This window comes from Somniosus microcephalus, unplaced genomic scaffold (assembly GCF_052327205.1).
Source record: "Somniosus microcephalus isolate GS21.2 unplaced genomic scaffold, FLI_Smic_1.0 unresolved_chr4, whole genome shotgun sequence".
NCBI classification, from domain to species: domain Eukaryota; kingdom Metazoa; phylum Chordata; class Chondrichthyes; order Squaliformes; family Somniosidae; genus Somniosus; species Somniosus microcephalus.
In genome coordinates, this window is record NW_028225182.1 from 37,141,358 (window position 1) to 37,169,152 (window position 27,795).

General features: G+C 53.1%; 1 protein-coding gene across 1 annotated transcript; it reads right to left on the reverse strand.

The window, feature by feature from the left end:
• Nucleotides 1–571: 571 nt before the first annotated feature.
• On the reverse strand, nucleotides 572–27,795 carry tm9sf1 (transmembrane 9 superfamily member 1). The gene is made up of 6 exons (XM_085977294.1): nucleotides 26,978–27,795; nucleotides 20,790–21,393; nucleotides 18,513–18,698; nucleotides 16,798–17,071; nucleotides 14,299–14,698; nucleotides 572–1,138 (listed from the first exon to the last, which is right to left on the reverse strand). Exons 1-5 carry the CDS (start codon nucleotides 27,437–27,439, stop codon nucleotides 14,305–14,307), a joined length of 1,920 nt encoding a protein of 639 aa, XP_085833420.1. The 5' UTR covers nucleotides 27,440–27,795; the 3' UTR covers nucleotides 572–1,138; nucleotides 14,299–14,304.

Genomic DNA, 27,795 nt, shown 5'->3' on the forward strand with positions numbered 1-27,795 from the left:
TATTAGAGTGTTACAGTGAGGGGTGTGGGGTATATCAGAGTGTTACAGTGAGGGGTGTGGGGTATATCAGAGTGTTACAGTGAGAGGTGTGGGGTATATATCAGAGTGTTACAGTGAGGGGTGTATATTAAAGAGTGTTACTGATGTACCCCACCCCCCTCACTGTAACACTCGGATGTACTCCATACCCCTCACTGTAACACTGATATACCCCACACCCATCACTGTAACGCATATACCCCACACTGTGTTAGTGAAGGATGTGAGGTATAGCAGAGTGTTACAGTGAGGGGTATATCAGAGAGTGTTATAGTATGTGGTGAGGGGTATATCAGTGTTACAGTGAGGGGTGTGGGGTATATCAGAATGTTACAGTGAAGGCTGTGCCGTATAGCAGAGTGTGTTACAGTGAGGGGTGTGGGGTATATCAGAGAGTGTTACAGTGAGGGGTGTGGGGTATATCAGAGTGTGTTACAGTGAGGGGTGTGGCGTATAGAAGTGTGTTACACTGAGGTGGCGTATCACTTCCAGCTAGAGTTTGAAGTGTGTACTGCAGACAACCAGCCAGCTATCAAGAATGAAATCATTTTTATTGTAATAAAAGACAGTTGCGAAAGAAAAGACACAGAGACACAAGAGGAGAAAGGGGCAGAGATTCCTGAAGCAGTGTCCCCATCCTAGAAGCGAACACATTTTCCTTTTTTTAAAAAAATAAAATCCAGCAAGCTTTTAAATTAGACAAAATTCCACATTCGAATTCCGAAGGGGGAGAAAAAAAATGATCGTCGACGACAAAAAAAAACACAAGGCCGAGATGACTCTGCTGTACAAAAAACCCGACCCCATTTACAGGTGGTTTACAGTTTATAAAATTTCACAACCCTTTCATTGTTTGATAATATTTATAATGTTACATATTTTACATCGTGCGATTGTACTGGACGTGGCCACGCTGCTCGCACGCACGCTCGCAGAAGAAAAAAAAAAAAAAAGAGACATTCCTAGTGTCGAGAATTCCAGAACTTTCCGCAGCTGGAGGCGAGCCCTCGGCCGGTGCGAGACTCTCCCGCAGCTCAGCGACGCCGTCCTCCCCCGCTCCGTGCGGCGTTCCCGGGTCTGCCGCGGCGCAATTTGGAATCTGCGTTCGAGAAAATACAGACACACACACAGGTTAAAGTTCGCTTGATGACGAAAAGTGGCCATGTTGGGAGAGGGTGCTGGAGGGCGGAGGTCATACCCCCAGGCAAGGCGTCAGCACCTTCTGGAGAGGATGCAAGGAAATGGGTTTCGATGCAGGCAAGTGTGAGGTCATCCACTTTGGACCAAAAAAGGATAGATCAGAGTACTTTCTAAATGGTGAAAAGCTAGAAGCAGTGGAGGTCTAGGGACACAGATTGATAAAATGTCATGAACAGGTACAGAGAATAATCAAAAAGGCTAATAGGATGCTGGCTTTTATATCTGGAGGACTAGAATACAAGGGGGTAGAAGTTATGCTGCAGCTGTACAAAACCCTGGTTAGACCACACCTGGAGTACTGTGAGCAGTTCTGGGCACCACACCTTAGGAAGGATATATTGGCCTTGGAGGGAGTGCAGCGTAGGTTTACCAGAATAACACCCGGACTTCAAGGGATAGAAACATAGAAGATAGGAGGAGTAGGCCATTCGGCCCCTCGAGCCTGCTCTGCCATTCAATGAGATCATGGCTGATCATCCAAACTCAGTACCCGGTCCCTGTCTTCTCTCCATATCCCTTGATCCCTTTAGCCTTAAGAAATATATCTAACTCCTTCTTGAATATATTTAATGAATTGGCCTCAACTGCCTTCTGTGGTAGAGAATTCCACAGGTTCACCACTCTCTGGGTGAAGAAATTCCTCCTCATCTCTGTCCTAAATGGCCTACCCCTTATCTTTAGACTGTGACCCCTGGTTCTGGACTCCCCGGCCATCGGGAACATCCTTCCTGCATCTAGTCTGTCTAGTCCTGTTAGAATTTTATAAGTTTCAATGAGATCCCCTCTCATTCTTCTAAACTCCAGGGAATATAAGCCCAATCGACCCAATCTCTCCTCATATGTCATTCCTGCCATCCCAGGTATCAGTCTGGTGAATCTTCGCTGCACTCCTTCCATGGCAAGAACGTCCTTCCTCAGATAAGACGACCAAAACTGCACACAATACTCAAGGTGTGGTCTCACCAAGGCCCTGTACAACTGCAGCAAGACATCCTTGCTCCTGTACTCGAATCCTCTCGCTACGAAGGCCAACATACCATTTGCCTTCTTAACCGCCTGCTGCACCTGCATGTTTACTTTCAGCGACTGGTGCACAAGGACGCCTAGGTCTCGTTGTACTTCCCCTTCTCCCAATCTATTGCCATTCAGATAATAATCTGCCCTCCTGTTTTTGCCACCAAAGTGGATAACCTCGCATTTATCCACATTACACTGCATCTGCCATGCATCTGCCCAATCACCCAACCTGTCCAGAGTGGAGTTTCTCTGCATCCTCCTCACAGCACACACGCCCACCCAGCTTTGTCGTCTGCAAACTTGGAGATATTACATCTAGTTCCCTCGTCTAGATCATTAATATATATTACGAGGATAAATTACAAGGAGACTTTACACAAATTAGGGTTGTATTCCCTGGAATTTAGAAGATTAAGGGGCGATTTGATCGAAGTTGTCAAATATTAAGGGGAACCGATGGGGTAGAGAGAGAAACTATTTCTGCTGGTTGGGGAGTCTTGGACTAGGGGACATAGCCTAAAAGTTAGAGCAAGGATTTCAGGAGTGAAGTTAGGAAACACTGCTACACGCAAAGGGTGGTAGAAGTTCCGAACTCTCTTCCGCAAACAGCAGTTAATTGTTAATTTTAAATCTGAGATTGATAAGATTTTTGTTAACCAAAGGTATTAAAGGATACGGGGCAAAGGCGGGTATATGGAGTTAGGTCGCAGATCAGCCATGATCTCATTGAATGGCGGAACAGGTTCGAGGGGCTGAATGGCACCCCCGCTCCCATAAAAAGGCTGCGGTTCAATTTCCAGCATTTTCCCCAGTGGGAATTCCCCCATGTCTTTGTTCTTTAAGATAAGGGGAACAATGGAGGGACGTCAGGCCGCGCACACAATCCACCCGCCGGTACTCGCATACCAGTACGTACAGGCAGAAGTGCACAGGCTTGCGTTTGTGTTAGCAACGGAGCCTGTAGAGATAGCTTTGCTTTAAGGAAGCCTTCATTCAACGAGTTAATACAGCACCCACAGCCTTCATCCACCGACTAACACTGCAACAGATAGATTGGTGCTAGATTGGGAAATGTTGATGTACAGAGGGACCTGGGTGTCCTTGTACAGCAGTCACTGAAAGCAAACCTGCAGGTGCAGCAAGCAGTTAGGAAGGCAAATGGTATGTTGGCCTTCATTGCAAGAGGATTTGAGTACAGGAGCAAGGATGTCTTACTAGAGTTATACAGGGCCTTGGTGAGACCACACCTGGAGTACTGTGTGCAGTTTTGGTCTCCTTACCCGAGAAAGGATATACTTGCCATAGAGGGAGTGCAACGAAGGTTCACCAGACAGATTCCTGGGATGGCAGGACTGTCGTATGAGGAGAGATTGGGTCGACTAGGCCTGTATTCACTAGAGTTTAGAAGAATGAGAGGGGATCTCATTGAAACGTATAAAATTCTGACAGGGCTAGACAGACTGGATGCAGGGAGGATGTTTCCCCTGGCTGGGTGGTCTAGAACGAGAGGTTACAGTCTCGGGATACGGGGTAGGACATTTAGGACTGAGATGAGGAGAAATTTCTTCACTCAGAGGGTGGTGAACCTGTGGAATTCTCTACCACAGAAGGCTGTGGAGGCCAAGTCACTGAATATATTTGAGGAGATATAGATTTCTAGACACAAAAGGCACCAAGGGGTATGGGGAGAGAGCGGGAATATGGTATTGAGATAGAGGATCAGCCATGATCATACTGAATGGCGGAGCAGGCTCGAAGGGCCAAATGGCCGCCTCCTGCTCCTATTTTTCTATGTTTCAATGCAAGTGGCTAAGGCCACAACTGTGGTTAATTCTTATACAATGGGGCCATTCCAGTTAATAGAATCATAGAAAAGTGCAGCACAGGAGGAGGCCATTCGGCCCATCGAGTCAGCTCTTTCGAAGAGCAGTCCAGTTAGTCCCACTCCCCCGCAATTTTTTTCTCCTTCAAGTATTTATCCCGTTCCCTTTTGAAGGCTACTATTGAATCTGTATCCACCACCTTCAGGCAGTGCATTCCAAATCCTAACCCCCTCGTTGCGTAAAAAAGATTTTCCTCACGTTGTCTCTGGTTCTTTTGCCAATCACCTCAAATCTGGTTATTGACCCTTCAGCCATTGAAAACGGTCTCTTTATTTACTCTGCCTAAACCCTCAATAATCTATCGGAGCTTCTCTGCTCGAAGGAGAACAACCCCCAGCTTCTCCAGTCTATCACCCCTGGAACCCTTCTAGTCAATCTCTCCTGCACCCTCTCCAAAGCCTTCACGTCCTTCCTAAAGGGTGGTGCCCAGAATTGGACACATTACACCAGCTGCAGCTGAACTAGTGTTTTGTAAAAGTTTAGCATTCGTTTGTCAATTCTGCACAAGTTACAGAATTGCCAGCACGGTGGCATAGTGGTTAGCACTGTTGCCTCACAGCGCCAGGGACCCGGGTTCGAATCCGGCCTCGGGTGACTGTCTGTGTGGAGTTTGCACATTCTCCCCGTGTTTGCGTGGGTTTCCTCCGGGTGCTCCGGTTTCCTCCCACAGTCCAAAGATGTGCGGGTTAGGTTGATTGGCCATGATAAAAATTGGCCCTTAGTGTTAGGGGGGGATTAAATATGTGGGGTTACGGGGATAGGGCTTGGGTGGGATGGCTGTCGGTGTAGGGACCGGGTGCTAGGGTTTGGATGATCAGCCATGATCTCGAATGGCGGAGCAGGCTCGAAGGGCCAAATGGCCTCTCGAAGGGCCGAATGGCCTACTCCTGCTCCTATCTTCTATGTTTTCCACTGAAATTCAGCTGTGCTCAAGTTGAGAATAAAGTTCTGACAGTAAGGCCATCACTAACATTTGCCAGTCAGCTGTCCACAGAATCATAGAACGGTTACAGCACAGTAGGAAGCCATTCGGCCCGTCGAGCCCGTGCCGGCTCTCTGCAAGAGCACTTCAGCTAGTCCCACTCCCTGCCCTTTCCCCGTAACCCTGCAATTTTTTTCTTTCAGATACTTATCCAATTCCCTTTTGAAAGCCACGATTGAATCTGCCTCCACCACCCTCTTGGGCAGTGGTTTCTCTCTATCTACTCTGGCCAGACCCTCATGATTTTGAACACCTCTATCAAATCGATTATTCATTAAGCAAGTCATGGATGCACTGTTTGCCGAAGCAAGTCATCGCTTGGCCATTGGACAATGGGCGGCTGCATGGCAGGGCGCTGTAGTTTCACAGGGGCAGGATTGCTGAAGGTGCAAGGAGTCATCGCTTGGCCAATGGACAATGGGCGGCTGCATGGCAGGGCGCTGTAATTTCACAGGGGCAGGATTGCTGAAGGTGCAAGGAGTCATCGCTTGGCCAATGGACGGCTGCATGGCAGGGCGCTGTAGTTTCACAGGGGCAGGATTGCTGAAGGTGCAAGGAGTCATCGCTTGGCCAATGGACGGCTGCATGGCAGGGCGCTGTAGTTTCACAGGGGCAGGATTGCTGAAGGTGCAAGGAGTCATCGCTTGGCCAATGGACAATGGGAGGCTGCATGGCAGGGCGCTGTAATTTCACAGGGGCAGGATTGCTGAAGGTGCAAGGAGTCATCGCTTGGCCATTGGACAATGGACGGCTGCATGGCAGGGCGCTGTAATTTCACAGGGGCAGGATTGCTGAAGGTGCAAGGAGTCATCGCTTGGCCATTGGAGGCTGCATGGCAGGGCGCTGTAATTTCAGTGGCAGGATTGCTGAAGGTGCAAGGAGTCATCGCTTGGCCATTGGACAATGGACGGCTGCATGGCAGGGCGCTGTAATTTCACAGGGGCAGGATTGCTGAAGGTGCAAGGAGTCATCGCTTGGCCATTGGACAATGGACGGCTGCATGGCAGGGCGCTGTAATTTCACAGGGGCAGGATTGCTGAAGGTGCAAGGAGTCATCGCTTGGCCATTGGACAATTGGCGGCTGCATGGCAGGGCGCTGTAATTTCAGTGGCAGGATTGCTGAAGGTGCAAGGAGTCATCGCTTGGCCATTGGACAATGGACGGCTGCATGGCAGGGCGCTGTAGTTTCACAGGGGCAGGATTGCTGAAGGTGCAAGGAGTCATCGCTTGGCCAATGGGAGGCTGCATGGCAGGGCGCTGTAATTTCAGTGGCAGGATTGCTGAAGGTGCAAGGAGTCATCGCTTGGCCAATGGACAATGGGCGGCTGCATGGCAGGGCGCTGTAATTTCACAGGGGCAGGATTGCTGAAGGTGCAAGGAGTCATCGCTTGGCCATTGCTTGCTCAACGCCACCACCGACATCGACATGAATGGTTTCAACTCTTTCAACGTCCAGCTCATTTGTGACCAGCAGCACCGCATCGTGCAAGGGAATGCTCGCTTCCCTGTAAACTGCCACAATATCCAAAGGCAGTTCACCATGCCAGTACTCTGACCCAGAAAGGCAAGAGGTCCACACGCCTTTTGGGAGATCAAGGCTACGTTGTGCAAATGTGGCTGCTGACCACAAGTGTGGTTTCATCTGTGCCGCGAGTTGAGCTCTAGTATAAGGAAGGCCATTCATGCGCCAGTCATGATTGAGTGCACAATTGGCATGAAGGCAGGCTTCGGATGCTTGGATCGATCCGGGGTATCCTGCAAGCAACTCTGCTAGAGTCTCAAGTTTGCACACAGTGCGAGGGGGTCAGGCCATTGGAAGTGTAGGACATGCCCATTCCAGTGCATTCTTGGAAGGTGCAACTCACTCTTCTTACCTTGCCTGACCTAGTAGGGTCATTAAGCTTTTTTATTCCTGTACAAAGTGCACACACTCACTGGCACTGGTCAATTCTTTCCATTGCCACTGGGTGGAGTGATGCCAAACAGGGCCTCTTCCCCTCTGCCGGGAGCATAGAATCATAGAAAGTTACAGCGTGGAAGGAGGCCATTTCGGCCCATCGTGTCCGCGCCGGCCAACAAAGAGCTATCCAGCCTAATCCCACTTCCCAGCTCTTGGTCCGTAGCCCTGCAGGTTACCGCATCCCAAGTGCACATCCAAGTACTTTTTAAATGTGGTTAGGGTTCCTGCCTCTCCCACCCTTTCAGGCAGTGAGTTCCAGACCCTGAGGGTGAAGAAATTTCCCCTCAAAACCTTCCACCAATTACTTTAAATCTGTGCCCCCTGGTTTTTGACCCCGCTGCTAAGGGGGACACACTCTGATGCCAGGTGCTTGCTTAAAATATAGCTGGTCCCGAAAGTTAATATAGGGTCAGAGCTCATGAAGTTGGGACGGGTGCAATTCTCACTTCACATTTTTCCTTAAGATTGCACCCAATTGGAAATCTGGTCTTATTGTAACATGCCTTATTTAAAAAAAAACTCCTTAGTGCAATCCAAAATGGCGTTTTCACACAGAAATCACAGAAACCCCACAGTGCAGATAGAGGTCATTTCGGCCCATCGAGCCTGCACCGACACATATCCCACCCGATCCCCGTAACCCCTACACCAACACATATCCACCCTATCCCCGTAACCCCACGTATTTAATCCCCCGAACACTAAGGGTCAATTTATCATAGCCAATCATCCTAACCCGCACATCTTTGGACTGTGGGAGGAAACCGGAGCACCCGGAGGAAACCCACGCAAACACGGGGAGAATGTGCAAACTCCACACAGTCACCCAAGGCGGGATTCGAACCCGGGTCCCTGGCGCTGTGAGGCAACAGTGCTAACCACTATGCCAAAACTATATGGCCTAGAAATTCAGTATAGCCACTTTTGGGGCAGTAAAGTCGGGCGGGCGCTAAAGTTAGCGCCCGCCGGAAAGTGGAGGCCACTTCGCCGAAATTCAGTAGCTTTGGCCAAGGAGTTTGGGCGAGCGCTGAAACTGGCGTTGCACTCCTATCTTTAGGCGCTAAGCCGGCGGTGCGGACTGATAACGCCGAGGCCGGGCGCAGCGCAGGTGCGGTCATGTTTTGATTGACAGCAGACACCCTGACGCCAGCCAGCTCTTAAAGGGGGAAGGGTCGACTTTGTCTGCAGCCATGCCCTGGATAGTGGAGCCCTGCAGCTAGGCCTGAGCACTGCTGGTGGACCCAAATAGCGCCTGAAGCCATGCAGAAGGCCCGTGAACGAGCGCAGCGCTTCTCAGAGCATGCTTTGAGGGTGCTGCTTAGGGGGTTGGAAAAGAACAGAGAGATCTTGTGCCCGGACAGTGGCAAGAAGGCTCCCAGGAGGCAGTACAGGAGAGCCTGGAGGGAAATCGCCCTGAGGGTGTCAGCCAACAGCGATGTCCCCAGGACTGGTGACCAATGCCGCAAGAAGTACAACGACCTCAGTCGGTTGGTCAGGGTGAGTAGTCTTTCCAGTGTCGTCCTCATCCTTGCATGTGCACCTCACATTATGGGCAAAGGGACCTCAAAGGCCTAATGGCCAGCACTCCTCCCACAGCTATGGCACTGGCATGATCATCAATAGCACTCTCTGCACTTAACACACTGGCCAAGCTATTCGACCATGGGAGGCAGTGCACACAACAACAGGGCACCACACTGGCCAAGCTATTCGACCATGGGAGGCAGTGCACACAACAGGGCACCACACTGGCCAAGCTATTCGACCATGGGAGGCAGTGCACACAACAGGGCACCACACTGGCCAAGCTATTCGACCATGGGAGGCAGTGCACACAACAACAGGGCACCACACTGTACTTAGAGGCCGTCCTTTCTCTTGCAGGCCAAGCTGGCGCGGAATTTGAAGAGCCAGACTGTCACCGGGGGAGGCCGTCCCCAGTTCCAGCAGCTCAGTCAGCTGGAGGAGAGCGTGGCTCGACTCATGCGTGGCCGGGTGACTGGCCCCGTTGCTATTGGAGATGCCGACCCTGTGCTGGGACCCAATGGTAAGGACATGACCGTTTGGGCCTCTCTGGTTCCCCTTGCGCTTCAGATCTACATCCTTTGCCACTGTCCCACCAATGCGCATAATGGCACCACTCATGCCTCCCTCGCTGACGCCCTGTCCTCACTCTAAAGCTACTCTTGTGCCTTCCTGCTTTCAGCTGGTGAGGAGGAGGTCCCTGAAGCTGAGAGTGCCAGTCCCTCGGAAGAGGAGGACGACGAGGACCAAGAGGAAGGCGGCACATCGGGGGAACCCTCATCCGCGCCAGGGGATGGCAATGGAGGGGACACGTCTTGCCTGGAGGAGAGCCAGGGGGAAGTGTTGCAGGGGGGTGTAGCTCCTGGGCCCAGTGGCGTCCAGGCACGCGGGAAGGGTCGGGCAGCTCGGCGGCCTTCTCCCCAGAGGGAGAGTCCGCCCTCCAGTCCGGAGACGGTCCTCGCCCAGGAGGTGCGCCTCCTTGATGAAATGTCCGCGGCCTCGGAGCGGCGCCACGACGAGTTCATGGGGGTTGTGGGACAGTTGCCTCAGGCCATTGAGTCCCTGGCTCATAGTGTGGCCAATTTCGGGGACTCACAGGCCAGGGGTGTCGAGCAACTCGCGGCAGCACAGGCCAGGGGTGTCGAGCAACTCGCGGCAGCACAGGCCAGGGGTGTCGACCAACTCGCGGCAGCACAGGACGCGAGTCGTGAGTTCATGAGTGGTGCCGTCCAGACACTGGCTGATCTGATGCGGGCACAGACCAGGGCAGTTCGCGCACTCACTTCTGCCACACTCGCTGTGTCACGGAAGCATCGCCAGGGCACCCGCCGCCCTGCTGCAGCACAGCGGTCTGGCCTTCACCAGATTGCTGCGCTTGCTGCAGTGCCAGGCCGGCCGAGTGCCAGTGTCTCTGGCGACCAGCGAGCGCCTGGCATCAGCCAGCTTGCCCCCATTGCTGCAGCTGCCGCTGCCACTCCCCCAGCCAAGGTGCGACGAGCTGCTGCAGAGACTGATGCTGGCCAGCCACAGCTGCAGCAGTCAGCAGCCGGCCCCTCCAGGGCCGGACCTCGTCTAGGCCGACCCCCAAGGGCATCTGCCGTCACGCATTGTGCCCCTCAGGAGCCTTCCCCCAGCCTTGCAACACCCACAGGGCCCAGGTTGAGGCGGAGCAACAGGTCGGGCAGGGGCCGGAGAAGCCTGCACAAGGTCTCGCCCTCTCGGCACACCAAGTAGAGTGTGTTGCCAACTGTTTTTTTTTATATGGGGGTGTTTGTGTTCTGGAGGGGGGGGCTTATTTTGGTAAGGCCGAGGATGAAGGCCAATTGGAAGGACAATTTTTGTTATTCCTCCCCAGGTTGTGGGAGTGAGATATGTTTTTGACTGTTTTTTGGGGGTCTTGTCTGTTTTTCTGTTTCATGTGGGAAGGGCCCGGAGTTTGTTAAATAAAGCTTTTTATTTATTCAGCTTGTCCAGGTGTCATGTTTCAAGTGGTTGTTGCATTAACCAGCTGAGGGCTTGCGGAGCGGCTGCATTCAGGTGCGTTCATTGCCACAAGCCATTCCCTGACAGGGGGCCTAGAAGTGTCGTTCAATAAGCCGCCGGCGGGCGGCCCTTGGGGCTCCCTCCTGGGCTGGTACTCCTCCTCCTCCTCCTCATGGTCCTCCTGCTCGTCCTCCTGAGGTGGTGGTCCAACGCGAGGTGGCAGTGCCCGAGTCCTGCGGATAGCCAGGTTGTGCAGCATGCAGCAAACTACGACGAACTGGGAGACTCTATCCGACGAATACTGTAGAGATCCGCCGGAACGATCCAGGCAGCGGAACCGTTGCTTGAGGACGCCAATCGTTTGCTCTATGATGTTCCTTGTGGCTTGATGGCTTTCGTTGTATGCCTCTTCCGCAGGGGTCCTGGGCGCGCGGAGCGGGGTCATGAGCCATGTACACAAAGGGTAGCCCTTGTCCCCAATAAGCCATCCCCTTGGTGGAGGCTGTGCCTCGAACATGTCAGCCACAGTAGTCTGGCGCAGGATAAATGCATCGTGGCTGCTTCCTGGAAAGCGGGCATTGACAGCTAGGATGCGCTGCCTGTGGTCACACACCAGCTGTACATTGAGGGAATGGTAGCCCTTCCGGTTGCGGTAATCCTCGGCATTGTCGATAGGTGCCCGCATAGCCACATGCGTGCAGTCAATGGCGCCCTGCACCATGGGGAAGTCGGCGATCCTGGCAAATCCGGCTGCACGCTGCTCCTGCCTCTCTAGGGTCATGGGGAAGGAGATGAATTGGTGTCTCCTTGCGAAAAGGGCATCGGTGACTTGCCGGATGCAGCGATGCACGGCGAACTGGGAGATGTTCGCTATGTCCCCAGCAGCGGCTTGGAAGGAGCCGCTTGCATAAAAGTTCAGAGCCACCGTGACCTTCACTTCCACCGACAGAGACGTCCTACACATCAGCTGTGGACGCAGATCTCTGTGAAGCAGCTGGCAGATCTCTGCAACCACCTCCCTTCTGAAGCGCAGCCTCTTAACACAATGCGTGGCAGTCATGGTGAGATAGGACACCTGCTGCCGGTATTCCCCGAGTGGGTAAGGCCTACGTTGCCGACGCCTGATGGCCCCTCTGCGTCTAGGCATGGCTGACCCTCTCACACAGCGTCTGCGAGCCCTTCGCACATAATGCTGGAACTGAGGGTTGGAACCCCATGCAGCCCCCATAATAAACTTGCCAACAGTGAAATCACAATGAGTCTAATTTCCAAGCTCTGGCCAGAAGCCAAAAATACCTCTCCTATGTTGTCCCAAATCAGTAAGGTCTGTTCCTTGGTCTCTGTCCAGAAATCCAAAGCACTAAAGTCATTGCAGCAAAATGGCTGGCCTTTATAGTTCAGTCTAAGTGCCCTTTAATTAGCGCTCCCCGAGGCCCACAGGGCCTCTGCTGCGTTCCAGTTCACAGTTCTTAACAGCGCCACGCCCACATTGGGCGGGCGCCACTGAATTTCCGGTTTGGGGCGCACAAACAGCGTTGCACGACGAAATGACATCATAAGCTGCGCGCGCAGCTGAGCGGGCGCAAACACTTTGCGCCAGCGCTAAATGTCAACTGAAGTTGGGTGTAGGCGCAGATCGGCCTGCGCCCGGGCGCTAAGTGCCTAGCGCTGGAAATCTACCCCTCTTATGGCGTTAACGGCTGGCGAACGCTACTGAATTTCTAGGCCTATATGTTTTGTATAGTTACTTGCAATAGCTTCCACTTCTAATGCGGAAACCTCTCCCTTAATTAGTAATTCTACCGCTCTCTTCCTTTTGCTTTCACAAGAATACAAGAAACAAGAGCAGGAGTAGGCCAAAAGGCCCTTCGAGCCCACTCCGCCATTCAAGATGATCATGGCTGGTTTCTACCTCAACTCCACCTTCCTGCACTCTCCCCATTTCCCTGGATTCCCTTAGTGCCCAAAAATCTATCGATCTCAGTCTTGAATATACTCAACAACTGAGCATCAGGGTAGATGCCGAGAGGTTGCTTCCCTTGGCTGGAGAGTCTAGAACTAACTGGGGCAGAGTCTCAGGATAAGGGGTCGGCCATTTAGGACTGAGATGAGGAGAGATTTCTCCACTCGGAGGGTGGTGCATCTTTGGAATTTGCTACCCCAGAGAGCTGTGGCTGTTCAGTCGTTGATACGGGGATCGGCCAGGAAAGTGGAGTTGAGGACGAAGATCAGCCATGATCTTACCGAGCAGGCTCGAGGGGCTGTATTGCCCACTGCTGCTCCTATTTCTTATGCTGTTATCCACAGCCCTCTGGGGCAGAGAATTCCAAAGGCTCTCAACCCTCTGAGTGAAGAAATTCCTCATCTCAATCTTAAATGGCCGACCCCTTATCCTGAGACTATGCCCCCTAGTTCTAGACACTCCAGCCAGGGGATTCGACCTCTCAGAATTTTATATGCTTCAATGAGATCACCCCTAATTCTTCTAAACTCCAGAGAGTATCGGCCCATTCTACACAATCTCTCCTCATAGGACAGCCCTCTCATCCCAGGAATCAATCTAGTGAACCTTCGCTGCACCGCCTCCAAGGCAAGTATATCCTTCCTTAGGTAAGGAGACCAAAACTGCGCAGTACTCCAGGTGTGGTCTCCCCAAGGCCCTGTATCATTGCAGTAAGACTTCTTTACTTCTATACTCCAACCCCCTTGCAATAAAGGCCAACATGCCATTTGTCCTCCTAATTGCTTGCTGTACCTGCACGTTAACTTTCTGTGTATTCCTTTTAAAAATGTTATAATGCGGATGTTTAACTCTTCCCATTTCGGTTCAGGTAAAGACATTCCATTGTACAGCTTCCACCCTTCCCAGAGATCAAGAAATCTGAATCCCTCCATCTGCACCACGTTTTAAACCCATGCCACTAATCTTCCTCTCTCTAAATGTTGAGCAATCCTGAGATAACTACTCTTGAGGTCTTGCTCTTTAGCTTAGAGTCCCAACTCCTCAAGCCCTTCGGGCCTGTTACATAGGAACAAAAGGAGGCCATTCAGCCCCTCGAGTCTGTTACACAGGAACAGGAGGAGGCCATTCAGTCCCTCGAGTCTGTTACACAGGAACAGGAGGAGGCCATTCAGTCCCTCGAGTCTGTTACACAGGAACAGGAGGAGGCCATTCAGTCCCTCGAGTCTGTTACATAGGAACAGGAGGAGGCCATTCAGCCTCTCGAGTCTGTTACACAGGAACAGGAGGAGGCCATTCAGTCCCTCGAGTCTGTTACACAGGAACAGGAGGTCGTCATTCAGCCTCTCGAGTCTGTTACACAGGAACAGGAGGAGGCCATTCAGTCCCTCGAGTCTGTTACACAGGAACAGGAGGTCGTCATTCAGCCTCTCGAGTCTGTTACACAGGAACAGGAGGAGGCCATTCAGTCCCTCGAGTCTGTTACACAGGAACAGGAGGTCGTCATTCAGCCTCTCGAGTCTGTTACACAGGAACAGGAGGAGGCCATTCAGTCCCTCGAGCTTGTTACATAGGAACAGACGGAGGCTATTCAGCCTCTCGAGCTTGTTACATCGGACCAGGAGGAGGCCATTCAGCCCCTCAGGCCCGTAACATAGAAACAGAGGAGGCGAGAGCGGCGGGTGAGGGGAAACGGGGAGCGTCGCGAGCCATTCCCAGAAGTGGCGGAGGAGCAGAGGGGAGAAATTACCTTGGGTCAGTCCATCTTGAGGTTGACGTAGATGTACCGGATGAACTGCAGCGAGGCGAAGAAGGAGACGGAGCCCAGCATGAGGAAGAAGACGTAGCAGGTGAGGAAGGAGTAGCCAAAGAACTCCAGGGTCTGCACCGCCCCCGACATGTTGGAGCGCTTAAAGTAGTAGAAGACGGAGTAGAGGAACATGAACGAGCCGGTGGAACCGGTGCTGAAGACCGAGCGCCACCACCAGCGGTAGTCCTCGCTCGACAGCTGGAAGTAGGTGAGGGCGATGGAGATGCAGGCGCTGACGCTCAGCAGGATGGCGAAGACGATGAAGAGGATCCCGTACAGCGTGTACTGCTCACGGCCCCACATCGTGGCGAAGATGTAGTACAGCTCCACGGAGATTGCACTGCGGAGCAGAGAGAGAGAGTCAAGAGAAACACTCCAGGCAGATTCCCCCCACTCCCCAATCTTTGAGTCAGCCAATGGTTCACACTCTCGCCTCTGAGTCAGAAGGTTGTGGGTTCGAGTCCCACCCCAGAGACTTGAGCACATAAAGCTAGGCCGACACTCCAGTGCGGTGCTGAGGGAGTGCGGCACTGTCGGAGGGGCCGTCTTTCGGATGAGACGTTAAACCGAGGCCCCCGTCTGCTCTCTCAGGTGGATGTAAAAGATCCCATGGCACTATTTCGAAGAAGAGCAGGTGGGAGTTATCCCCGGTGTCCTGGCCAATAGTTATCCCTCAATCAACATCAGTGAAACAGATTATCTGGTCAGTATCACATTGCTGTTTGTGGGAGCTTGCTGTGCGCAAATCAGCTGCTGCATTTCCTACATTAAACAGTGACTACATTTCAAAAAAAGTACTTCATTGGCTGTAAAGCGCTTTGGGGCGTCCGGTGGTCATGAAAGGTGCGATATAAATGGGGCACTTCAGTCTTTTGTTCTTACCCACTTCCTCCTGTAAAGGCTCCGACTCTACACTGGGTGGGGAGGGGGAGGGCGGGGAAGGAGGAAAGACGGACAGACTCACTCGAGCAGCCCATTCTTCGCACGCTTGTCCGCAAAGGCAGTGACGGCGGTGTATACGACTGGGAGGCATGTGTGACAAGTGAGCTGATCCCAGCCGAGGGTGGACAGTAATGGGCCACAATTGGTACTGAGCCCCCACACAGAGCAGAAAGAGCCCGGGTATAATTGGTTTCAGTGCTCCCTGGGTTAGGTAGGAAGGGGGTGGTCACATGGGGAGGGGGAGGGGGTGGGCGATGACCACTGTGGTCATACAGCCTTGGTGTCAGCTGTGGCTCAGTGGGTCTCACACTCCCGCCTCTGAATCAGAAGGTCGTGGGTTCGAGTCCCCACCCCAGAGACTCGAGCCCCATAAACCAGGGCTGACACGCCCGGTGCCAGTCCTGAGGGAGCGCTGCCCTGTTGGAGGTGTCGGCATTTGGGCGAGACGTTAAAACCGAGGGACCCGTCCGCCTTCTCGAGCGGACGTAAAAGATCCCGCGGCCACAACTGTAAGAGCAGGGGGAGTGAATTCTCCCCGGTGTCAAAATCACAAAAAAACAATGATCTAATCGTCATCGCATTGCAGTTTGTGGGAGTTTGCTGTGCGCAAATTGGCTGCTGCGTTCCCTACATTACAATAGTGACTACACTTCAAAAAAAAAATTACTGCATTGGCTGTAAAGCGCTTTGGGACATCCCAAGGTGGTGAAAGGCGCTATATAAATGCAAGTCAAGCTAATAGAATGTTATCATTTATTGCGAGGGGAATTGAATACAAAAGTAGGGAGGTTATGCTTCAGTTATACAGGGCATTGCTGAGACTACATCTGGAGTACGGTATTGGTTTCCTTATTTAAGGAAGGATGTAAATGCGTTGGAAGTTCAGAGAAGGTTTACTGGACTAATACCTGGAATGGGCGGGTTGGACAGGCTAGGCTTGTAAGAGGTGACTTGATTGAAACATACAAGATCCTGAGGGGTCTGGACAGGGTGGATGTGGAGAGGATGTTTCCTCTTGTGGGAGAATCTAGAACTGGGGGGTCACTGTTTAAAAATAAGGGGTCGCCCATTTAAGACAGCGATGAGGAGAAATGTTTTCTCACAGAGGGTCGTGAGTCTTTGGAACTCTCTTCCTCAGAGGGCGGTGGAAGCAGAGTCTTTGAATATTTTTAAGGCAGAGGTAGATAGATTTTTGGTAAGCAAGGGGGTGAAAAGGTTATCGGGGGTAGGCGGGAATGTGGAGTAATCGGATCAGCCATGATCTTATTGAATGGCGGAGCAGGCGAGGGGCCGAGAGGCCTACTCCTGCTCCTAATTCGTATGTACTTTCTAAATGTGTCCCGCTGCAATTATGCCCTCCCACCATAGGTGGGCGCTGCAGCCTCCATTTCACATCTCCCAGCAATGCAAATCCTTCTTTTGTTCCCGGCACTCGCTCAAGAGCCCGAGGGTGCGGCGCAGGAGGAGAGAACGGGTTTGTACGAGAAAAGTACCAACCTGAAGGGCAGGAAGCCCCCGATGGTCATGTGGACGAGCACGCACTTGTACCAGGGCTGCGGCGGGATCTCCCGGGCGATGTTCTTGGTGCGGCAGGGGGCGTCGAAGCTGCCAGCGCTGTTCTTGCCGAAGATGCCTCCGATGACGGTTAGCGGGAAGCCCACCAGCAGCCAGACGGTGAGCAGCAGGAGGATGGTGGTGACGGGGAGGGCGTGGGTGGAGCCGTTGGCCCAGTGCACCGTGTTGATGATGCTCCAGGTGAGGAAGAACGGAGCTGCGGGGGGGGGGAAAGAGAGAACGGGAAGAGACAGTGTGAGGCGTGCTGGTCCCAGAGCGGCCAATCAAATCTCAGCGTTTCATCCGCACCGCGCTATCCTATTTGACCCCGAGCTGAGCTTCCGACCCCATGTTCACTCCAACACCGAGACTGCCTATTCCCTCGCAAGGGTTCGATGGGCCCTGGCTGGCTTCCGTAACATCGCCCGATTTCACCCCTGCCTCAGCTTATCTGTTGCTGAAACCCTCATCCATGCCTTTGTTACCTCCAGACTTGACTATTCCAATGCACTCCTGACTGGCCTCCCACATTCTACCCTACGTAAACTTGCGCTGATCCAAAACTCGGCTGTCCATATCCTAACTCGCACCAAGTCCCGTTCACCCATCACCCCTGTGCTCACTGAACTACATTGGCTTCCAGTCCTGCAACGCTCAATCTGAAAATTCTCATCCTTGCATTCAAAACCCTCCTCAGCCTCATCCTCAGAGATATCTGCGCTCCTCCAATTCTGTACTCTTGCGCAGCCCCGATTTGAATCGCTCCACCATCGGTGGCCGTGCCTTCAGCTGCCTGGGCCCTGAACACTGGAATTCCCTCCCTAAACCTCTCCACCTCCCTCTCTTCCTTTAAAACGCACCGTAAAAACCTACCTCTGTGACCAAGCTTTTGGTCACCTGTCCGAACATCTCACGTGGCATGGTGTCAAATTTTGTTTGATTAATTGCTCCTGCGAAGCGTCTCGAGATGTTTTAGTACGTTAAAGGCCCGATACAAGTGCAAGTCAACCAACTCAATGCTGTCCACGCACCCTCCACACCAGGCAATCCTTGCATGGGTTCGATGGACATTGGCCTGCCCTCCAGTACCTCGCCCAGTGTAAGCCCATTCCCCACCTGTGGGCCCGGATAACTAGCGGGCTACTCAGCCGCATAAGGCGTCACAGTCCTATTCCACCTCCCACGTAAACACACACACACTTTCAGCTGCAATCACTGCATCAGGGGCTGGAACTTTGCTGCCATCCCTCCCTAATATGGAGTGGGGACCCCCGACGCACGCGCACCTCCCCCCGCCCCCCCCACTACTGTCCACCCCAAGCTGACAACAGCTATGTCAGCACAGACCTAGGGTGGGGGATAAAATTTGGGATCTTCCTACTGTGCGGGTGTCAGGACCATTTAGCACAGGCATCGGAGATATGGATTTAACCATATATTTGCAAAACTAATGGGGGGTGGGGGGGAAAGAGAGAGGGGAGGTGGTCAAATATTGACCTTTCACCCTCTGGATCCCAGGGTCAAATCTAGCCCCAGAGGGGGGATGATGGTCTCCTCTTGCCAATGAGGGATGCTGACCTTTCACCCTCAAGCCCTCAGCAGGGCACTCCCATTATCTTCACGCCCAGGAAGCGAGCCCTTGCCACCCCTGCCCTTACCCGAGAAGAGACTGGTGGTGAGGACGATGTTCCACACCCAGCGCTCGCCTCCGATCTTGCGGTAGAAATTGCTGGAGATGTAGCCGGACACGCAGCAGGTCAGGGCGTACAGCAAGATGGCCGCCGAGTTGATGGCCCCGTGGCGGTGAACGTTGAACATCCCCATCAGCGCCATGGCGATGATACCTGCACAGACCAGAAAGAACCGGATCACAGCGGGAGGAGGGGGGAAACAGGACTGTCACAATAAACCAGCATCAGAGATGGGGAGAGCGAGAGGGGGAACGAGGGCGGGCGAGAGGAGACAGAAAAGGCCCCGAGGGGTAAAGGGAGATAGAAGTAATGGGCTCGGAGGCGGCGTGCCAGGCAAAACGCGCATGGACACAGGAAAACATAGGCCTGGCCAAGAGAAGGGTAGCTGTGTCCCGTTAGGAAGAGGATGCAGAATTGGGAGTGTGGCCAGAGAGGACAGAGTGAGTGTGTTTATGGAGCTGCTGCTGCTGCCATGTGTGTCCTGTTTACCAGGACTCGCAGAAGGTGTGGCGGCCTGTTTCTTTCCTGGCCTCTATTTAGTTAGCTGCCTGTTGCGCCGCTTTATAATGGCTCCTGGCATTTTATTGCACGTCATGATGACTTTTCATGCAGTGTCTGTGGCGGTCTTAAGTCACCATTACCCGAGCTGGCGAGAAGCTGGGAACTGTGGAGGAGCGGAGAGGTTTAGGGCTCCAAGTACCGAAATCCCTAACAGCTAGTGGGCAGGTACAAGAAATAATGAAATAGGCTAATGGACTGTTGGCCTTTATCTCGGGGGCTGGAGTACAAAGCGGTGGAAGTGATGCTTCAGTTGTACAGAGCTCTGGTCAGACCCCAGCTGGTGAACTGTGTTCAGTTCTGGGCACTGATCCTCAGGAAGGATAGATTGTCCTTGGAGGGGGAGCAGCGTTGATTCACCAGAATGATACCGGGGCTAAAAGGGTTAAATTACGAGGACAGGTTGCACAGACTAGGCTTGTATTGCCTGGTGTGTAGAAGATTAAGGGGTGATCTAATGGAGGTGTTTAAGATGATTAAAGGAGTCGATAGGGTAGAGAGAGAGAGAAACTATTTCCTCTGGTGGGGGGAGTCTGGAACAAGGGGGCATGACCTTAATATCAGAGCCAGGCCGTTCAGGGGTGACGTCAGGAAGCACTTCTTCACACAAAGGGCAGTGGAAATCTGGAACTCACTCCCCCCAAAAAGCTGTTGAGGCTGGGGGGTCAACTGAAAATTTCAAAATGGAGAGTGATAGATTTGTGTTAGTTAAGGGTTACGGAACCAAGGCGGGTAGATGGAGTTAACATACAGATCAGCCATGATCTATTTGACCTGTGTAACAGGCCCGAGGGGCTGAATGGCCTCCTCCTGTTCCTATGTAACAGGCTCGAGGGGCTGAATGGCCTCCTCCTGTTCCTATGTAACAGGCTCGAGGGGCTGAATGGCCTCCTCCTGTTCCTATGTAACAGGCTCGAGGGGCTGAATGGCCTCCTCCTGTTCCTATGTAACAGGCTCGAGGGGCTGAATGGCCTCCTCCTGTCCCTATGTAACAGGCTCGAGGGGCTGAATGGCCTCCACCTGTTCCTATGTAACAGGCTCGAGGGGCTGAATGGCCTCCTCCTGTTCCTATGTAACAGGCTCGAGGGGCTGAATGGCCTCCTCCTGTCCCTATGTAACAGGCCCGAGGGGCTGAATGGCCTCCTCCTGTTCCTATGTAACAGGCTCGAGGGGCTGAATGGCCTCCTGTTCCTATGCAACAGGCTCGAGGGGCTGAGTGGCCTCCTCCTGTTCCTATGTAACAGGCTCGAGGGGCTGAATGGCCTCCTCCTGTTCCTATGTAACAGGCTCGAAGGGCTGAATGGCCTCCACCTGTTCCCATGTGACAGGCTCGAGGGGCTGAATGGCCTCCTCCTGTTCCTATGTAACAGGCTCGAGGGGCTGAATGGCCTCCTCCTGTTCCTATGTAACAGGCTCGAGGGGCTGAATGGCCTCCTCCTGTTCCTATGTAACAGGCTCGAGGGGCTGAATGGCCTCCTGTTCCTATGTAACAGGCTCGAAGGGCTGAATGGCCTCCTCCTGTTCCTATGTAACAGGCTCGAGGGGCTGAATGGCCTCCTCCTGTTCCTATGTAACAGGCTCGAAGGGCTGAATGGCCTGCTCCTGTTCCCATGTGACAGGCTCGAGGGGCTGAGTAGCCTCCTCCTGCGCCATGTGACTCTATTCTCCCGGCCAGGCACGGCTCACCTGTGCCCAGGGCCAGGAACTGCGCCCCGACCCCCAGGACGGCGCACAGGAGGCTCTTGTACAGGGGGAAGCGGAAGACGTCGGTGTGGATGATCTTCCAGCCATTGTCGGCCTGGTCAAAGTCGTCGGCCCCCACCTCCTCCTCCAGGTTGTAGCGGGCGAAGTCATTGCGCAGCACCCGCATCAGGATGATGACCACGAAGCCAGTCAGCAGGAAGACCAGCACCATGGAGTTGATGATGGACAGCCAGTGGATCTCCAGGGTGCGGGGAAAGAAGCTGGAGTCGCGCAGCCGCTCGCCCCGGCGCTCGTAGGGGAAGGACGTCTCGTACCAGCGCACGCTGTACGTGTGGGTCATGCTGGCCGGCGCCCGCAGCTCATCCAGGCTGTGGGGCTTGACGTCCCGCACGCTGACGTTGGCGAAGATGACCCGGTCGCCGTTGTACTCCACGTGGAAGTCCAGGTGGGTCCACAGGCCGATCTTGTGGGTGTGGGGCAGGAAGCCGCTCTCCTCCAGGTAGCCCACGAAACCCCGGATCGGGATGTCATCCAGCACAAACTCAAAGTAGTACAGCTCCTCGATAGCCTCCTTCAGCTCCTCGATCTAGATGGGAGGGAAGAGGGAAACACTGTTAATGTGGTCCGGCGGAGGGCCAGACACTGACCTTTCACCCTCTGGGACCTGGGGTCAACTCCAGCCCCTGATAGAGGGGGATGATGGGGAACTGGGAAAGACACTGACTTTTTACTCGATTTACATAGTGTCTACAGCTACTTTTAGTGATTTTGTATCTGTACTGCCAGTTCCCTCTGCTCCTCTATTCCATTTAGACTATGATCCAAGGAGTATGTGACCTCCTGTGCCCCTCACCAGCTGCGCCCCCCTCTCCTAGTGTGCACCCTCTCCCCTCCCTCACCTGTGCCCCCTCTCCCCTCCGTCACCTAGTGCCCCCTCTCCCCCTCACCTACTGTGCCCCCTCTCCCCCTCACCAGCTGTGCCCCCCTCTCCCCGCCCTCACCTACTGTGCCCCCTCTCCCCTCCGTCACCTACTGTGCCCCCTCTCCCCCTCACCTACTGTGTCCCCCCTCCCCTCCCTCCTCTACGCTCTCCTCTCCACCCACCCTCCTCTTCTTCCCAGAACATAAGAAATAGGAACAGTAGGCAGCTATTTGGCCCCTCGAGCCTGCTCGGCCATTCAATGAGATCATGGCTGATCCAATCTTGGCCTCAGCACCACTTTCCCGCTCTCTCCCCAAACCCCTCGACTCCCCTGTAGTTCAAATGTCTGTCAATCTCCGCCTTGAATATATTCAGTGACTCCGCCTCCACAGCTCTCCGGGGTAGAGAATTCCACAGATTCACGACCCTCTGAGAGAAGAAATTCCTCTCAGCTCCATCTTAAATGAGCGACCCCTTATTCTGAAACTATGCCCCCTAGTTCTAGATACCCCCACGAGGGGAAACATCCTCTCAGCGTCCACCCTGTCAAACCCCCTCAGAATCTTATGTTTCAATAAGATCACCTCTCATTCTTCTAAACTCCAATGAGTAAAGGCCCAACCTGCTCAACCTTTCCTCATAAGACAACCCCTTCAATCCAGGAATCAACCTCGTGAACCTTCTCTGCACTGCCTCCAATGCAAGTATATCCTTCCTTAAATATGGAGACCAAAACTGTACGCAGTACTCCAGGTGCAGTCTCACCAACGCCCTGTACAGTTGTAACAAGACTTCCCTACTTTTATACTCCATCCCCCTTGCAATAAAGGCCAACATTCCATGAGCCTTCCTAATTACTTGCTGGACCTACATGCTCACTTTGTGTTTCATGTACGAGGACCCCCAGATCCCGCTGTACCGCAGCATTTTGTAGTCTCACTCCATTTAAATAATCATTAGCTTTTTCATTCTTCCTTCCAAAGTGGATAACCTCACATTTTCCCACATGTTACTCCATCTGCCAAATTCTCGCCCACTCACTTAACCTATCTGTATCCCTCTGCAGACTCTGTGTCCTCCTCACAACTTACTAACTCACCTATCTTTGTATCATCAGCAAATTTGGCTTCAGTACACTCGGTCCCTTCATCCGAGTCATTAATATAGATTGAAAATAGTTGAGGCCCCAGCACTGATCCCTGCGGCGCCCCACTAGTTACTGATTGCCAACCAGAAAATGACCCATTTATCCCGACTCTCTGTTTTCTGTTAGTTAACCAATCCTCTATCCATGCTAATATTACCCCCAACCCCGTGTGCTTTTATCTTGTGCAGTAACCTATTATCTGGCACCTTATCGAATGCCTTCTGGAAATCCAAATACACCACATCCACTGGTTCCCCTTGATCCACTCTTCTTTTAAAAATGTGTTCATGGGATGTGGGCGTCGCTGGCAAGGCCAGCATTTATTGCCCATCCCTGATTGCCCTCGAGAAGGTTACCCTGCTCGTTACATCCTTTGCCAAACACAATTTCCCTTTCATAAAGCGACGTTGACTCTGCTTGATTGTCTTATGATTCTCTAAATGTCCTGCTATTACCTCCTTAATAATGGATTCCAGCATTTTCCCAATGACAGGTGCTAGACTAACTGGCCTATAGTTTCCTGCTTTCTGTCTCCCTCCTTTCTTGAATAGGGGTGTTACATTTGAGGTTTTCCAATCCGCTGGGACCTCTCCAGATTCTAGGGAATTTTGGAAGATTACAACCAACTTCTTTTTAAGACCCTAGGATGCAGGCCATCAGGTCCATTAGTTTGTCTAGTACATTTTCTCTAGTGATAGATTGTTTTAAGTTCCTCCCTCCCTTTTGCCCCTTGATTATCTACTATTATTGAGATGCTTTTAGTGTCTTCTACCGTGAAGACAGATACAAAATAATTGTTCAGAGTCTCTGCCATTTCTCTATTCCCCATTATTAATTCCCCAGTTTCATCCTCTAAGGGACCAATGTTTACTTTAGCTACTCGCTTTACTTGTAGAAGCTCTTACTGTCTATTTTTACATTTCTTGCTAGTTTACTCTCAATCTATTTTCTCCCTCTTTATAATTTTTTTAATCATCCTTTGCTGGTTTCTAAAAATTTCCCAATCCTCTGGCCTACCACTAATCTTCACAACATTGTATGCCTTTTCTTTCAATTTGATACCATCCTTAACTTCCTTAGTTAGCCATGGATGGTTCATCCTTCTCGTAGAGCCTTTCTTACTGGAATATATCTTTGTTGAGATTTATGAAATATCTCCTTAAATGTTTGCCACTGCTTATCCACCGTCTTACCCTTTAATCTATTTTCCCAGTCCACTTTAGCCAACTCTGTCTTCATACCTTTGTAATTGCCTTTATTTAAGTTTAAGACACTAGTTTCAGACCAAAGTTTCTCACCCTCAAACTGAATTTGAAATTCTAACACATTATGATCACTCTCCCCTAGAAAATCCTTTACTATGAGATCATTAATTAATCCTGTCTCATTACCAGATCTAAAATAGCCTGTTCCCTGGTTGGTTCTACAATGCATTGTTCTAAGAAACTCTCCCGAATAAACTCGTCCTCAAGGCTACCCGTGCCAATTTGATATGTCCAATCGATATGAGGATTAAAATCGCCCATGATTATTGCAGTACATTTCTTACAAATCCCCATTATTTCTTGATTTACACTTTGTCCTGCAGTGTAGCCTATATACTACTCCCACCAGTGACTTCATTTCATTTCTATTTCTTATCTCCACCAAATTGGTTTTACATCTTGATCTTCTGAGCCAAGATCATTTCTACCCACTGTACTGATCTCATCCTTTCAGGTACCTCCTCTCCCTTTCTCACCTCCCTCCAGACTCTCCTCTTTTACCCTCCCTTCCACCCTCTCCCTCCCTTCCACCCGCCTCCCTCAGCCTCCCCCCTCTTCCACCCGCCTCCCCCCTCTTCCACCTGCCTCCCTCAGCCTCCCCTCTTCCACCCCCCTTCCACCCTCCCCCCTTCTCAGCCACCCCCTTCCAGCCTCCCTCTTCCACCCCCCTCAGCCTCCCTCTTCCACCCCCCCTCAGCCTCCCTCTTCCACCCCCCCTCAGCCTCCCTCTTCCACCCCCTCCTCAGCCTCCCTCTTCCGCCCCCTCCTCAGCCTCCCTCTTCCACCCCCTCCTCAGCCTCCCTCTTCCAATTCACAATTCAAATCGCTTTATTGGCATAAGTTACATCTTATGTTGCCAAAGCATCAAAATACATTAATGGTTTAGCACATAAACGCAGTTCTATTCATAGTGTATAAACAGGTATATCCCCGAGTGTATAAATATACATTCGCATTGTTTATATATATTCTTTTCTTAGTTTACTGGTTGTCCCTCTGTTCATGGCAAGCTGTAACATAGTGTGCCGCCAGTGTTATACAGCTTTTCTCCTCTCCCAGTAGGAATGGGAGTTTTTGGTTGTCATTCAGATTTCTGAAATCAGGGCATATTTGTGAGAATTTTTGGTAGAAATTCTCCCTGATGCCCTGATATTTTCCACAAGCTGTGAGGAAGTGCATCTCTGTCTCCACCACTCCCTGACTGCAGTGAGAGCATATCCTGTCCTCTCTTGGCAGCCTGGTCTGCCTGTGTCTGCCTTTTTCGATCGCCAGGCTATGTTCGCTAAGTCTGTACCTTGTCAAGGTTCTTCTCCGTTTGTTATCCTTTACCATGGTCAGGTAATCAGCTATGTTGTATTGTCTGTTTAGGGCCAAGTAGCAATTGAGTTTGCTTTGAGTTTTTGTTGTTTCTGCCCTCTCCAAACCCCCCCACCATCCACCCCCTCTCCAAACCCCCCCACCATCCACCCCCTCTCCAAACTCCCCCACCATCCACCCCCCCTCCAAACCCCCCCACCATCCACCCCCCCTCCAAACCCCCCCCACCATCCACCCCCCCTCCAAACCCCCCCCACCATCCACCCCCCCTCCAAACCCCCCCACCATCCACCCCCCACCATCCACCCCCCCTCCAAACCCCCCCCACCATCCACCCCCCCTCCAAACCCCCCCACCATCCACCCCCCCTCCAAACCCCCCCACCATCCACCCCCCCTCCAAACCCCCCCACCATCCACCCCCTCTCCAAACCCCCCCACCATCCACCCCCTCTCCAAACTCCCCCACCATCCACCCCCCCTCCAAACCCCCCCCACCATCCACCCCCCCTCCAAACCCCCCCACCATCCACCCCCTCTCCAAACCCCCCCACCATCCACCCCCTCTCCAAACCCCCCCACCATCCACCCCCTCTCCAAACCCCCCCACCATCCACCCCCTCTCCAAACCCCCCCACCATCCACCCCCTCTCCAAACCCCCCCACCATCCACCCCCTCTCCAAACCCCCCACCATCCACCCCCTCTCCAAACCCCCCACCATCCAACCCCCCACCATCCACCCCCTCTCCAAACCCCATCTCCCCGCCCTCTCCAAACCCCATCCTCCCCGCCCTCTCCAAACCCCATCCTCCCCCCCCTCTCCCCCCCTCTCCAAACCCCATCTCCTCCCCCCCCCTCTCCAAACCCCATCTCCTCCCCCCCCCTCTCCAAACCCCATCTCCTCCCCCCCTCTCCAAACCCCATCTCCTCCCCCCCCTCTCCAAACCCCATCTCCTCCCCCCCTCTCCAAACCCCATCTCCTCCCCCCCCTCTCCAAACCCCATCTCCTCCCCCCCCTCTCCAAACCCCATCTCCAAACCCCATCTCCTCCCCCCCCTCTCCAAACCCCATCTCCTCCCCCCCCCTCTCCAAACCCCATCTCCTCCCCCCCCCTCTCCAAACCCCATCTCCTCCCCCCCCTCTCCAAACCCCATCTCCTCCCCCCCCCTCTCCAAACCCCATCTCCTCCCCCCCCTCTCCAAACCCCATCTCCTCCCCCCCCTCTCCAAACCCCATCTCCTCCCCCCCCACTCTCCAAACCCCATCTCCTCCCCCCCCACTCTCCAAACCCCATCTCCTCCCCCCCCCACTCTCCAAACCCCATCTCCTCCCCCCCCCTCTCCAAACCCCATCTCCTCCCCCCCCCCTCTCCAAACCCCATCTCCTCCCCCCCCCCTCTCCAAACCCCATCTCCTCCCCCCCCCCCTCTCCAAACCCCATCTCCTCCCCCCCCCCCTCTCCAAACCCCATCTCCTCCCCCCTCTCCAAACCCCATCTCCTCATCCTCCCCTCTCTCACCTGCTGCGGGTCCAGCCGCAGCTCGCACAGCACCTTCCGGCTCTGGTTGCGACGGAAGGCCAGCTGGTAGAGGCTCTCGGCCATGCGGTCACCGTCCAGCACCTCGCCCAGGCTGAGGCTGCGGTGGCGGACGCGGGCCGGCCGGCAGACGGGCAGCCGGTAGTAGTGGTAGGTCTCCTGCGGGTTGTGGTACGGCCCCACCTTGTTGACGTACAGCGGCACCTCCTCGCCCGCCTGGTAGCGGCCACCGCCGCCGCCCGCCCACGCCGGGCCCGACAACAGCAGGAGGAAGAAGAGCGGCAGCGGAGCCGCCACCACCGCCGGTGACTCCCCGGCCCCGGACCGCCGCCTCGGGCCTACAACCAGCGCCGCCGCCATTTTGAAACCTAGCAACCGCGCGGGGGGGTTCATGGGAGGGAAGGAGGGGTCCTGACACAAGGACCCCCGGGGAAAGCTGGCCATCCACCCCGCCGCCACTTTCCAAAAGCCATTCCAATCCCCCTTCTCATCGTGCCTTGAATAATGACAAGAAAATCTATTTATCCAGCCCGCCAACCCTTTTGATTGAATCTACCGTTGGAGGCCAGAGGAAATTTTTTGGGGGGATTTAAACATTTCAACAGGCGCTTCGAGAACACCTATGCCACGTCACCGCCCCCTCTCCCCTTCCCTTCACAGCAGAGAGGGCATTTACAGCTCGGTAAAAGGGACGGGTTTTAATAGTGAATGTGCTTCATTCGTTCGCCCTTCAATGTTTTATTTGTACCGAGGCTGCTGCTTCTTATTTAAAAAAATAATTATTGTTTTGGATTCCCCCT